The sequence below is a fragment of the Pelobates fuscus genome, chromosome 6 (genome assembly GCF_036172605.1).
Source record: "Pelobates fuscus isolate aPelFus1 chromosome 6, aPelFus1.pri, whole genome shotgun sequence".
Classification (NCBI taxonomy): Eukaryota; Metazoa; Chordata; class Amphibia; order Anura; family Pelobatidae; genus Pelobates; species Pelobates fuscus.
Window position 1 is genome coordinate 44,424,078 of NC_086322.1, and position 15,304 is coordinate 44,439,381.

The 15,304-nt window shown below is 38.0% G+C and overlaps 1 protein-coding gene across 2 annotated transcripts in view; it reads left to right on the forward strand.

The window, feature by feature from the left end:
• LOC134614159 (charged multivesicular body protein 3) overlaps positions 1-15,304 on the forward strand; it is a 56,366-nt gene that overhangs the window by 4,020 nt on the left and 37,042 nt on the right. The window contains exons 2-4 of one of the 2 annotated variants that reach the window (XM_063457628.1): positions 3,006-3,139; positions 5,921-6,036; positions 8,718-10,448. In XM_063457628.1, coding sequence (XP_063313698.1) covers positions 3,006-3,139; positions 5,921-6,036; positions 8,718-10,290 — 1,823 coding nt within the window. In that variant the 3' untranslated portion in view covers positions 10,291-10,448. Of the gene's footprint in view, positions 1-3,005; positions 3,140-5,920; positions 6,037-8,717; positions 10,449-15,304 lie in introns of those variants that run through there. The other variant, XM_063457630.1, reaches the window with a different exon arrangement.

Consider the following 15,304-nt stretch of genomic DNA (forward strand, 5'->3'; position numbering starts at 1 on the left):
AACCTGTAAACCTGGCAGCCTCCATAGCAAGGTGATGTGTCCCCGCCACACCAGTTAACCCCTTAAGGACAGAAGTTTGGTCCTTAAGGGGTTAAAGGGACATGCATGACTTTGATACAACTGTCTCATTCAGTTTTACCACTGGCCCCCAGCACGTTCTAGATACAGAGATACGACTGCGGTCGCTTTATTTGTCATAGCTCCAATATATGGGCACCTTATTAGATGCCCTTTTATACAGTGCTTGTACAGGACTCTTGATATGACTGCAGAATTCAGAAATAATAACGCCAAGAAACGGCTGCCCCTCTCCTTCCCTAATGAACTAAAAGTGCTTTTGTTTATGGTTTATTAATTCAGTTTTGTGTCTCAGGTTAGTAAGGAAAAACTTGCTAGTCCATTCATTTCTAGATCTGTAGAAAAGCAGCTTTTGTTTTTAGTTTGTAGTCCCTTCCTCCCCCTTTCGATGTCTATAAACTCTCACAAGCCCTTCTCTTTATTATCGATAAGGATTTTGTAACAAAAGTGTTAAATTTATCTGTGGGTGGTTGTTGTACTGAAGCAACAGTATTGTAAGAGGTTTTATTAAGCTTGCCTAGAAGACAAAGCTTTTATTGTTGTTGGATAACTGTGGGAGACTTTCCCTGTTCCATTCCTGCATACAGATGGGCTTTCCCTTGGCATTTGCAGTGGTCGCACCCTTTAGAAGTTCTGAAAGTACCAAGTCCTTTGCTGAATTATTTTTTTTTTCTTTAACCTGTTCCTTGCATATTTAATTTCATTCATTAACCCATTGGTGTCAGGGCATTATCCACATGGTTTTTAAAGGAACATTATCGGGTCATAAGAACACCTCTTTTCTCCCCATAAATAAGTATTTTACTTACCTTTTTTTCCAGCGCCGCCCTCATTCTACCTCCCTGGCTGACATCAGAACTGACAATCTCAGCCAATCCAATGCATTCCTATAGGAAAACATTGGATTGGCTGAGATAGTCAATTCTGATTATCTCACCCAAGGGGGCAGGGACAGAGCCAAATGCCTTCCTGGCCAATCAGCATCTGCTCATAGATTCATTGAATCAATGCATCTGTATGGGGAAAGTTCAGCTTTTTCATGCATTGCATAGTTTCCATGCATAGCACTGACCCAGGAAGCACATCTAGTGGCTGCCACAGGAAGTGTCCCTAGGGAGCGATCTAAACACTGCATTTTCTCTGAAAAGTCAATGTTTACATGAAAATGTCTGTAGGGACTAGATATAGACACCAGAACAACTACATTAAGCTGTAGTTGTTCTGGTGACTATAATGTCCCTTTAATTACCGTATTTATCGGCGTATAACATGCACTTTTTCTCCCTGAAAATAGGGGGGAAATGATGGGTGCGTGTTATACGCCGATATCCCATAATTACTTACCTGTCTTGAAGCGTCGGCCATTGTTCAGCGCGCACCGCGGTACTGGAACTTCAATTTCAGGTTCCGGTTTCCGGCGGGACTGAAAGGAAGTGTGCACACTATTGTGTTCACACTTCCTTTCAGTCCCGCCGGAAACCGGAACCTGAAATTGAAGTTCCAGTACCGCGGTGCGAGCTGTGAAGCTGGCCCACGCTTCAAGACAGGTAAGTAAATATGGGACAAGAGGGAAAGTGCACTAGGGGACACTATGGGAGGGGGTAGGGGACACTATGGGAGGGGGTAGGGGACACTATGGGAGGGGGTAGGGGACACTATGGGAGGGGGTAGGGGACACTATGGGAGGGGGTAGGGGACACTATGGGAGGGGGTAGGGGACACTATGGGAGGGGGTGGGGACACTATGGGAGGGGGTGGGGGCACTATGGGAGGGGGTGGGGGCACTATGGGAGGGGGTGGGGGCACTATGGGAGGGGGTGGAGAATACTATGGGAGGGGGTGGAGAATACTATGGGAGGGGGTGGAGAATACTATGGGAGGGGGTGGAGAATACTATGGGAGGGGGTGGAGAATACTATGGGAGGGGGTGGAGAATACTATGGGATGAGGGGGGAACACTATGGGATGAGGGGGGAACACTATGGGAGGGGGTGGAGAATACTATGGGATGAGGGGGGAATACTATGGGAGGGGGTGGAGAATACTATGGGATGAGGGGGGAACACTATGGGAGGGGGTGGAGAACACTATGGGATGAGGGGGGAACACTATGGGAGGGGGTGGAGAATACTATGGGATGAGGGGGGAACACTATGGGAGGGGGTGGAGAATACTATGGGATGAGGGGGGAACACTATGGGATGAGGGGGGAACACTATGGGAGGGGGGGGAGAATACTATGGAAAGGGGGGGGACACTATGGGATGAGGGGGGGGAATACTATGGGAGGGGGGGGAATTTCCTTCTGAAAATGAGGTGCGTGTTATACGCCGATAAATACGGTAATCTTGCTACGTGTCTTTTGAAGGGTATCTTTATCTACTTTGTTTATGCCAAACACTTTTCCAATGTTCACTGTATAATATAACATGATACAGTTTGGGATTCTCTCTCTTATATTGCCTTTGTTACCTAACAGAAGAGAGAAATGTGTTTGTCTAGCTCTTCAGTAGCTAGTAAAGACCCATGAAGCCACCAACTTACTAGTGATCAGAGGAGCCAAGGGATAAATGCAGTCTTGAGTTCAGAGCAGATGGGATGATGCTTTTCTGTGGGTAAACGTGATCACTACCACCCAGGACATTGCCCAAATAAGCCAATACAGGCTGTAGTAAGACGTCTGATGTCTGTATATGCTATTTTTGTAAATCTAAATGTGAGAATGTAATTTATGGTCCTCCTTTTTTCCATTTTCCTTTTTACACATAATTTGAATTCAGGCTAAAACTTTAGAGGATTTAAATAATTCTGTAAGGTACAAGAAACAAGATTTAGCAGATATGGGAGTCACATTTCCAGTTTGCTGTAATCTCCCTGAATGGTTTCAATGTTCAGTATTCTCCATAATGTTCTTGTTTTTTCTACAGGTGACCTCATGGAAGGAGAGTTGTACTCTGCCCTTAAGGAGGAGGAAGAAGCCATATCCAGCACCAATTTCAGTGGTGAAATGCACTTTTATGAGCTTGTGGAAGACACAAAAGATGGAATCTGGCTGGTGCAGGTACATTTTACTGCTGCTTTTCTAACATCCTGTATGACGTATACATTCAACAAGCTGTGTTACTTAGTGTTCATAAGCAGAATTTATGACCTAACACTACTTTGTGTGATTCAGAAAATAAAAAAACTCCTGCCTCAGTTTTAGCAATGACTAGTCTATTCACAAAGTGCTCCACTGGAGAATTGATGCTGGGCGAAAATTAGCAATGATCATTGCTGGTTTCTTAAAGCCCAAGAAACAGCCAGCTGATATTGCAGGGCATTAGCCATTACATCCCTGGTGTTTTGTATAGCAGTCACTGGATACTAGAGAGTTGGATATATTATTGTTACTGGTATGTTCATGTTTTATTCTCTGTGTAATAATTTGCTATGAACTGTTATCGCCATATGAAGGTCCAGCATATGATGTGACAAGATTACATTTTTTTATGGCCAGACCTGCCTGAAAACACCAAGCATTGAACCACCAATCGAGGGAGGGGGAGGCTGTGTGTGTGTGTGTGTTTTTTTTTTTTTTTTATATCACTTTTAATATATATATATATATATATATATATATATATATATATATATATATATATATATATATATATATATATATATATATATATATATATATATATATATATATATATATATATATATATATATATATATATATACATATACATATACATATATACACACACACACACATATACAAATGCTGGCACTCACCAAACAAATATATATATGTAATGTATCCACAAATATCTTTGTGCTTCTCAGCGCAACTACATACAATGTATAAGAAAAGAGAGCACTCTCAAGGATTTTTTTTTTCAGTGTATTAAAAGCAATCAACATTTCAACCCTTCTGGGTCTTTATCAACCCAGGAGGTTGATAACTTGATTTTCTCACCCCTCCTGGGTGGTATGTGTAGTCCTTATTCTCGGGTCCTCTACTGGAGGACTGAGAATTCTGCACAGAGTGCTTTCAAAAGCTTCCTACTCCTTATTTTTTATTATTGTGCTTATGTATATCACTGACTATTTACTCAGTGTTTGATCAAATGCGTGGCCAGTATTATCACAAACACAATTTGATAGACTGTACAACACATGCATAAGGAAGACCATACACACAAACTTAGTCACCATAAGAGGTGTCTTATTCTCCTTGTTTTTGGACTGCAACTCCCATAACTCTCCTACAACTGACTCTCTCACTGCTAACACAGGGGGGAGGCTGTATTTATGTGAAATACTAGATTTTAATGCAATCTGCAAAGTCTGCTTGAATTAATCATGACGGAAGAACTTTGCCTTCTATATAGGTGAAATCTGTGGTCCAGTTAGTGTGGGTTAAACTTGTCCTTGTTAAAGGTTTCTTTTGTAAAGGTCCTAAACAATAGAGTGAAATTGAAAGTTGTAGGCTTTCTCTAACTGAGTTTTAGAGATCAGGGTCAACTTAAGAGAATGTTTTCAAGCAGAGAAATTATGAATAGGAGGAGAGAAGAACGCGGAAAATATCTAACATTTTCATGGTCAGGAGAGTATTGAATACCGGTATGTGTCATGGTGGGCTTTGTATGCTATGGTTTTATTTTGCAATTGGAGAGGACAGTGGAGGGCTTTAAAAATAGAGTGGAAATGTGCTGATGATGCTTTAAATAATGTAACAATATCTGTTTTATTTTCTTTCGAATGTAACATTTTTCCAGTGTTGTCAAGATGTACACAAGACTGGCCATCTCTTTAATTCCAACTAATAATTTGTATAAAATGAAAGAGGTTTTGTTTTATAGATACCACCAGCCTGTTGCTCCTGTTTACTTGCTCGGTGTGCTATGTAACACAGACTTTCTAGATCCCTGTATCAGCACTTTCCATGCCTCCCTTTGCAATATGATAACATCACAAACCTGTCCCTCTACGTTAATGACTGTGGTGCGTTCTGTGTAATATGAGCTGAGAATGCTTTAACAATCAGCCAGTAATATCGCTGTTTTCATATCTTACTTGGATGCAAGGGTCTGCCTCTCTCAGCAGTATTTTCTACAAGCCCAGGTATTGCCTTGAAATCCTGTACTAGACATACGTGAGATTAGACTTCTCTTTACAGTATATGTAGTGTGATCCAAGCTGTAGACTAGCAGAGGACATAAAACTGCTACTCAAGTGACCACTCAATGTGTTTACCATGATAACGTCTAACAGTCTGACCTTCTGGTTTTACAGTGCTGTATGATGGTACATGGGTTACTTTAACTTCAACCATGGTTTGATTGGATTTTTTATAGTTTGAAAGTGATGCAAATAGCAATCTGAATACCTTTCAAGCATGTTTTGTTCTAGGCGTAATTTATTTTTGAAACAATGGGATGATCTGTTTCTCCTAAATCCCTGCTGCCACCATAAGTCAGAAGCATGGAGGTATCTGTTAAAACCTGGTGTTGCATCAGGACTGAAGTTGCCAGATCTATCTCTTGTTTTCGTGAACCCAAGTCACTTGGACTGCATGTGAAAAATTCTGCAATGGAAGATGGTATCATTTGTATGCTGGAGGAAGGATTAACAAAGGCTCTTTTTTGAGGGTCCTATGAGCAACTAACAGAAAATATTATGCTGCCAGGGTATCACTTTTCATGTGCTGCCCACAACACGATGAAGTGTTATGTGATGAATCTGGCAACCCTGTTTTGGACCTACTTTAAGAAACACTGCATTCTTTTACATAGTGTTTGTTTATAATTGCTTTTTGCATGTAATTGCTAATCAATGTTTCACTTACGTGCAGGTAGTTGCAAATGATAGGAGCCCTCTTGTGAGCAAAGACCACTGGGAGAAGATGGTGAAAAAAGTGACCAAGTTTGGCATCCGCACTGGAACTTTCAATTGCTCAAGTGATCCCAGGTGAGTGGGTAACGAATGGCTGTTGAAATTATAATAGTACATTTTCAATGTTATTAATTTGCTGTCCTGTGAATCCCACAGTCTGTCAAAAAAGTTAAAGGCATTTTCATTCAAGAAAAGTGTTATACTCCCATTCGACATTTTTAATAAATGTATTCATAAAATTGGTGGTATCTCCTTCCACCATCCTCTCACCACTTAGGAGAAGGGATTCTTGTTTTCTTTAGTTGTTTAAGCCAATGGAGTTATTAACTGTATAGAAGTTTCCTGTTTGTGAAAACAAACAGAAAATGTCATACCAGGCGTATAATTTATCTCCATGATAATAGCTATGGCTCCCTCTGGAAAGGTGTGTTCGAGAAGCAAGATAGCTGAACTTTTCATTATATATATATATATTTCCTACAGTTTTTTTTTTTTTTTTTTCTATGTATATGTTTCCATCTAGTCTGTTTGCCTTTGAGGTGTGCAGTTTCATTTGTTTGCCCCTCTGGCTTTCAAATAACCCAAAATATTTGTAGTTCTTCTACCGATCTAATGAAAAATAAACATGCTTTATAATTACATCCCCTGTGATTAATTTATGTATTGTGCTCAGCCATGTGAATGTTGCCAAAATAGAAATCCAGGAAGGAGGTGACAATTTGAAAGATTTCTTTATCCTCTAATGGGTATATTATTGCATACAGTATACTAATCACCACCTCTGTGCTGTGCAGGGAGACGCACCAGAAGCACTGCAATTAGATGTAGTGGTTATGGTGCTTGTAGTACCCCTTTAATTGCAAGTACAACCCCCTGTATTAATGCCACTGACGTAAGAAGCGGGATATATTGACCATGTGTGACATCTTTTGGAATAGCTGGCATCTGTTCATCCTCCCGTTTACTTTTTTTATTTTGTCTTTGACCTTCTCCTATAATGTCTTCCTTCTTATCTCCAATAGTTAGTTTGCACTGCGTCTTGATTAGGAATCTTCACTGCCTCCTTTGTCTGTCTGCCACCTGTACTATGGCCGTGAAGTTCTAATTTAGTTTAAGAGATATAACCTAAACGTAACTGAACCTTATGTAAAGGCTTTAAGTCAATTTAAAAAAATCTTTCCGAGCTCCAAACACACATTGGAAAACACCTGTTTGAGCCACAGTCTCTTGTGTATAATACTTCTTGACAAGTGCCCCTGTACAGATATCCTATAAATGTCAGGCGAACCTACACCCCGTATCATTTTTATTTTAAAGTAATATGATCATCAGACTGTGATCAGATGTCACACAAAAATACAATATCGCCTCTTTCAGTAGTAGGAAAGAAAACCTCCCTTCAGGAATCTCGCTCAGGTAGAAAAAGCCAAACTATACATTATATTGGGAAATCCATTTACAGTTTCTTGGTTCATGTGTCTTTAGTGAGGTGGGTTTATTTTTTTTCTTTCTACCATTAAAAGGGATTCCTGGAGGGCGCTTTTTGTTGTTTTGTTTTTTTTCTCCTGCTGAAAGAGGTGATGTGGTCTGTGTGTGAGACAACTGATGTTTGATAGGGGATCTGTACAGATGCACAACAAAGAATTCACAACAATTATTTTTTATTTTTTTTACGGACTTAATTCCTTTGCATGAACGTTGGTTATTTTTAAGCTATTGTACTTCTTTAACTGAATTAGAACTTCACTTCAATAGTACAGATCTCTATAAAGGTGTGTTTGCATGATGCAATCATATTGGTTTATCTTGAACATTTAAGAGTAAGCCTCATAGAATGAAAGGATTGTTCACTAAAGTGAAAGGTGAAATGTTGCCTAGGATGGTGCATCTTCCACCTGAATACAATTGTTGCAAAAAAGAAAGCACTTGTGGGGCTTAGAAATAATTTCAAGTGCAAATGTTGCTTTAATCGCATAAGGAAAAGGTAGGCAAATTTTAGCACTCCAGATGTTGTGTACTACATCTCCCCTGATGTTTTGCCAGCACTATGGCTGTACGTGCATTATGGGAGATGTAGTCCACAACATTTGGAGTGCCAATAGTTGCTTACCGCTGGCATAAGACAAGCGAAAAATGTTCAGTCCTTCAGTTAGGACTGAAACGTAAATAGATTTTTTTTTTGTTTGTTGTTGGCTTATCTGATTAAAATAACATTGAAATAATTTTGTAATATATATATATAATATAAAAATTAGTTCTGTACTGCTAGCAAGGTCTTAAGACATGCATTGACTATGGACTGCACTTTGGAGACCTATTAGAAATCGTGCATAACATGGCATTTCCTGGCCAAAATATGTGGCAAAGACAGACACATAGAGAATAAGTCCTTGCACTGGATAGGAGAAGGGGTGGGCCAAAATTAAGACCCTGGAGAAATGCTGAACGCTTTTCGCGTCCACTTACAAACACTTTAAACATAAAATTCCAAACAACCAGCATACTTTAAAAAGGCTATAACTTGAGCTTGTATATGTGAAGGGAGCAGCAGTGCCCAGGTGCCATCATACCTGCAGGGGTGAAACTGTATAGCCCTGTAGTAGGGGCTTCGGAGGCCATCTGTGCTGCCCCCAACTTTCTTATTCTCTGGTTCTGCAATATTAGGATAATATAGTCAGGCAGCTGTTGATGGGCTGAGAGCTTTTTTGGTGTGGCATTGTGAATATAATATTATTTTGTTTTGTTTTTTTTATCAGGTACTGCAAAAAGAGAGGCTGGATTAGGTCAACCCTCATCATGTCCGTACCCCAAACTAGCACTTCAAAGGGGAATGTGATGCTTAAAGAATACAATGGACGAAAGATTGAAACAGAGCATATTTTCAAGTGGATAACAGCCCATGCTGCTTCACGGGTCAAGACTATATACAATTCTGAAAATCTAAGAGAAGAATGGAACAAAAGCGACCAGTATAAGGTCAAGCTGTACCTGTTTGCCAATCTTGATCAGCCTCCAGCTTTCTTCTCCGCACTGAGTGTTAAGTTTACTGGCAGAGTGGAATTCATATTTGTTAAAGTTGGAAACTGGGATAATACCAGTTACATGGCAGAAATCGGCATTCACAGGACTCCATCTTATGTTCTTAAGACTCCGGAAGGAATCTACAAGTATGGAAACAATACAGGAGAATATATATCCCTCTGTGCCATGGAGTCATTTTTGCGTTCACTGCAACCAGAAGTCAATGATTTGTTTGTTTTAAGCTTAGTCCTGGTGAATTTAATGGCCTGGATGGACCTGTTTATCACTCAAGGAGCTACCATAAAAAGATTTGTGGTTCTAATAAGCACTTTAGGGACGTACAATTCGCTCTTAATTATTTCATGGCTGCCCGTGTTGGGGTTTCTGCAGCTACCATACCTTGATAGCTTCTATGAGTATAGCTTGAAACTACTCCGATATTCGAACACGACCACTTTGGCTTCTTGGGTGAGGGCAGATTGGATGTTCTACTCTTCACATTCTGCACTCTTTCTAAGTACATACCTGGGTCATGGTTTGCTCATTGATTATTTTGAAAAGAAAAGGCGTCGTAACAATAATGCAGATGAAGTAAATGCCAATAACCTGGAGTGGTTATCAAGCCTTTGGGATTGGTACACCAGCTACCTGTTTAACCCCATAGCATCATTGCATCACTTTCCTATCCACTCTGATTGGGATGATGATCCAGATCTGATACTTGAGCGATTTGCTTTCCCAGATTTATGGCTTCATCCACTGATACCCACAGACTACATAAAAAACCTACCAACATGGCAGTTCTGCAGCACTAATATTCACACACAAGAGGAAATAGCCAGAGGATTACAGGAAAGCGATGGTGATTCTGAAGTTGAGCATAACCTAGGATTTAGTTGTGAGAAACTCGCATCCACAGATCAAGCTCACTCCACTTGTGGAATGAGTGAGCCCTTGGCCGAAAGCACCAACGACTCTTGCTCATGTGTCAAAGATCAAAATAATGGAAGTAGATGTGAAAGGAAATGTGGTTTGAATGGATCCCATGGCACAAAGGACAACACCGAACCAAACTGGTCTTCTTGGCCTGACAACATGTTGCACTGTACTGAATGTGTTGTGTGTTTAGAGAATTTTGAAAATGCTTCATTGCTTATGGGCTTGCCATGCGGTCACGTTTTTCACCAAAATTGCATTGTAATGTGGTTGGCAGGAGGGAGACATTGTTGTCCCGTATGTCGTTGGGCTTCCTACAAAAAGAAACCTCACACACATCAACAGTTCATGTCAAGTCCTTCCCCTTCCTAGCACCAAGATCATGTGTTCCCTTGCCTGCAATTGCTCGTGTCTGTTAGAATCTTTGGTGGCTTGATGTCTCATTTAAATTGTAGTACAGTGGATTAATGCACATGATGTTAATGTTCATTACTGTTCTCTCTCTCTCTCTCTCTCTCTCTCTCTCTCTCTCTCTCTCTCTCTCTCTCTCTCTCTCTCTCTCTCTCTCTCTCTCTCTCTCTCTCTCTCTCTCTCTCTCTCTCTCTCTCTCTCTCTCTCTCTCTCTCGTATTAAATGTATATGTAAGAAGAAAAAAAATATTATTTTTATGATTTTCACAAAATGATATTCCTATTTAAGTGTATATTTTTAAGATTGGTCAAATCTTCCATTTTAATTCTAATATAAAGATAAGCTGATTTATTTTGAAGAATATATAACATAACGTTAATTTTGCAGTGTTTTGTCTTGTCAAAGATTTCTTGAAGTATAACAGCTGCTTAAATGTAATATATTTGGTTGTAATCATTATGTAAAAATCAATACCTTTGCACATTTTTTGATTTAAGAGGGATCCACTGTCTACCTATTTTGTATGTTGTCTCATTTTCTGAAGTGAAAGCCTACTTTTTGTTTTCATTTTGCTTCGGTTTCCTTTTTTTACATTATTTTTATGAGGGGTGACTTACGGTGTTCAATCTACATTTCCCTTAGATCTGTTTTATTTTCCAATTATTCTTTATTTCCAATTTATGATTTAATTGCCAAATGTGTTATTAGCCAATCTGAATGCATACTTAGATGCTATGAGCCATGTTACTGGGTTTCTCCCGGAGTCATTGAGAAAGCAGGATGTGGTACCACTGTAATTTAAGGCTCTACGTTTTGGATGTGATTCAAGGTGATGGGAACCTATCACTTTTCAATATTTCTGTATTTACCTTCTCTCTCCTCTGGGTTTTCAAAATTTAAACTAGATGCTTTCATTTTTTTTAAGCAAATTGGAGAAAAAAAAAATTTCAAAAATGTTTGTTTATTTTATGTCCATTTGATTTTTTTCCTGCAATAGACATATTAAATTTATCTTATGCATCTACTTTTTTTTATTATTTTTTTATATATATTGGTGATGCTATGGGTCTTCCTGGGCCTTTTTTTTTTTTTTTTTAATGCCTGACAATTAAAAGCTTTACTCACTGATTTTGAAGTGGTATGGTGGTAAAAGTATGTATGTGCAGTGTTTTTTAGATTGAAAAACTGCACATACAGATATATTGGTAATTTGTGTGCTGGGATATAGTTGAGCCCCAGGCACACATGACGTGGGCGGCCCAGAATTCTGGGCTACTGAATGTCAATTCTGTGCATAAAAAGCGCCTGTCATCAGCACGTACAGCGGGAAACGTTTTTGGGGTTTTGTTCTCCTCTCAATAAAATCTGTAGTTAAAAAAAAAAAAAACCTTCTCCCTCTTCCCCTCGCTGGCTTGGCACGCGTGCACTCTAAGCTGGTGATATTGCAAAGCCACCTGTGATGTCAGGAGGGGCTTGGAAGTCACAGCAAGTGATGTGGGGGAGGTATCTTAGTGCCCAATAGGGCATGTTACACAGAAAAGGTCCCATTCTTCAAATGGTTGGAGTAACCCTTTAACACAACAGAAATCTACCATAGAGCTCCATTGTGCATTAATGGATGGCTGACTCTGTATATCTTTTCTTGATAAATACATTGCCATTTCTCTAATGTTAAAGTGCAGAAACCATTCCTATGCTAAAGGATCAAACAAGGAAAGCAGATATTAAATTGCAGGGAAAAAATTGTTCTTACTAATTAAAAAAAAAAAAAAAAATTAAACGCTCTAATTATTTGTAACATTCTCAATAACAGAGACTGATCACCCATGAAACTTACATTTGTCATTAAAGGAACACTATAGTCACCTAACTTACTTTAGCTAAATAAAGCAGTGTTAGTGTATAGATCATTCCCCTGCAATTTCACTGCTCAATTCACTGTCATTTAGGAGTTAACCCCTTAAGGACCGCTGACGGTTCAGGACCGTCAGCGGTAAAATGTGCGTTTGGACCGCTGACGGTCCTGAACCGTCATAACGGTCAGGGGCTACTTACCTGATCGCCGTCGGTCCCACGGCGGCGATCAGTGCTCCTCCCGGTCCAGGGGGACTGCCTGTCTGCCCGGGCAGTCCCCCCTCGGCAGATCAGGACCCCACGGCCATGTGATCACTCGATCACATGACCGCAATAGGGGTCCATGTGTCTGCCTGCAGGGGGACTGTCTGTGCTGACAGGCAGTCTCCCTGCAAGTGTAAAATCCAAAATAAAGTGTAAAAAAAAAACAATCAGTGTAAAAAAAAAAATATGTGTGTATATATATATATATATATATATATATATATATATATATATATATATATATATATATATATGATATATATACATGTATTATATCTATATATACCTATATATAATATATGTATATATATATAATGTCATACTAAGTGTATTTTTATATTTATATATACGTATATTAATATAAAAATACACTTATATTTAAATTACACACGAATATATACAATATATATAATAACTATATATATGGTATATATATATTATTATAAAATACAAATAATATGTTAATAAAAATAAATAACAAAAAATAAAAATAATTTTTAATAATTAAAAAAAATATATATATATGCAATTTTATTCTAACAGTATTTTGATATTGATATATATATATTTATATCAAAATACACTTAGAATGTAATGATATATATATCTATGTATAAATAAATAAATAAAAATAATACGAAATATACATATGTCCACATACATAATTACATAAATAATTTCATAAATATACACGTAGACGTCAAATATATAAATATGTATATATATTAAAATTCTACGTGCATATTTATGTAATATTTTTACCTAATTAAGTAATTTTAATGATTGCAATTTGAGGGACCTGCCTGCCAACCCAGGCCAAAAGTCCAGATAATTTAATTTGCTAGCACTGTGTTTAACCCTGTAACTTTCTATGACACCCTAAATCCTGTACATGGGGGTACTGTTTTACTCGGGAGACTTCGCTGAACACAAATATTAGTGTTTCAAAACAGTAAAACACATCACAGCGATGATATTGTCAGTGAAAGTGAAGTTTTTTGCATTTTTCACACACAAACAGCTCTTTCACTGAGGATATTATTGCTGTGATATATTTTACTGTTCTGATACACTAATATTTGTGTTCAGTGAAGTCTCCTGAGTATAACAGTACCCCACATGTAGAGGTTTTATAGTGTTTGTGAAAGTTACAGGGTCAAATATAAGGCTTGATTTTACTTTTTTTTTTTTTTATTGAAATTTATCAGATTGGTTAGGTTGCCTTTGAGAGCGTATGGTAGCCAAGGAATGAGAATTAGCCCCATGATGGCATACCATTTGCAAAAGAAGACAACCCAAGGTATTGCAAATGAGGTATGTTCAGCCTTTTGTAGTAGCCACTTAGTCACAAACACCGGCCAAAGTTAGCGTTTTTTGCATTTTTAACACACAAACAAATATAAATGCTAACTTTGGCCAGTGTTTGTGACTAGGTGGCTACTAAAAAAGACTTGACATACCCCATTTTGAATACCCTGGGTTGTCTACTTTAAAAAATATGTACATGTTAGGTGTGTTTCGGGGATTTATGACAGATAACGGTGTAACAATGTCACTATTGATACATTTAAAATATATATATATTGAAACCGCAATTTCCTACTTGTATTTATAGGCCTATAACTTGCAAAAAAAAGCAATAAAGCATGTAAACACTGGGTGTTTTTAAACTCGGGACAACATTTTGAATCTATTTAGCATTTTTTTTCATTAGCTTTTGTAGATAAGTAAAAGATTTTTCAAGTAAAAGTCCAAAAACATGTTTTTTTTTTTTTTTTTTTCACCATATTTTTATTTTTTTTTTAAATACAATATATGGCATAATATAAATACTGGTATGTAAAGAAAGCCCTTCTTGTCGTGAAAAAAACAATATATAACTTGTATGGGAACCGTAAATGAGAGAGCGGAAAATTACAGCTAAACACAAACACCACAAAAGTGTTAAAACTGCTCTGGTCCTTAACGTACAAACATCGCAAAAACAGGCCGGTCCTTAAGGGGTTAAATCACTTTGTTTCTGTTTATGCAGCCCTAGCCACACCTCCCCTGGCTATGATTGACAGAGCCTGCATGAAAAAAAAAACTGGTTTCACTTTCAAACAGATGTAATTTACCTTAAATAATTGTATTAACATAGCAGGGGATAAGAAAATCTTAATTAAACAGAACTTGCAATAAAGAGCCTAAATAGGGCTATCTTTACAGGAAGTGTTTATGGAAGGCTGTGCAAGTCACATGCAGGGAGGTGTGACTAGGGTTCATAAACAAAGGGATTTAACTCTTAAATGGCAGAGGATTGAGCAGTGAGGCTGCAGGGGCATGTTCTATACACCAAAACTACTTCATTAAGCTAAAGTTGTTCAGGTGACTATAGTGTCCCTTTAATGTAAATGCACTAATCCATATAAACAAAATCTTAAACTCCGTGCTCCTGCAACTTACAGTGGATCTGTTATATATGTTTAGTCTTTGACGTTTCCAGGAAAATCTAGATTTGTGGTTTTTGTTGTAAGTTCGTTCTTTTCTTTTAAAAAGTCCTTATTTCAAAATGTGTAAATGTTACAAAGTTGCTTTGTAAACCATTGGTTCAATTTCCAGGTTGCAATACCAGAATGTTAGTTATACATCTCTATAGGAATATTTACTAAAGGGAGCATTGCACGTTATTCAAAGTGAATTTAAACACTATTTTTAATATAATAACTTTCATCAGGTTTTAAAAGGAAATACATTTTTTTGTTAAATTGAAGGAACCCCATAGTGTCAGGAATGCAATGTGTATTCCTGGCGCTATAGTTCTAACAGTACCGTTTAGGTTTCCGGACCCCTTTTGCCCCAGTTGAAAAGGTATTTT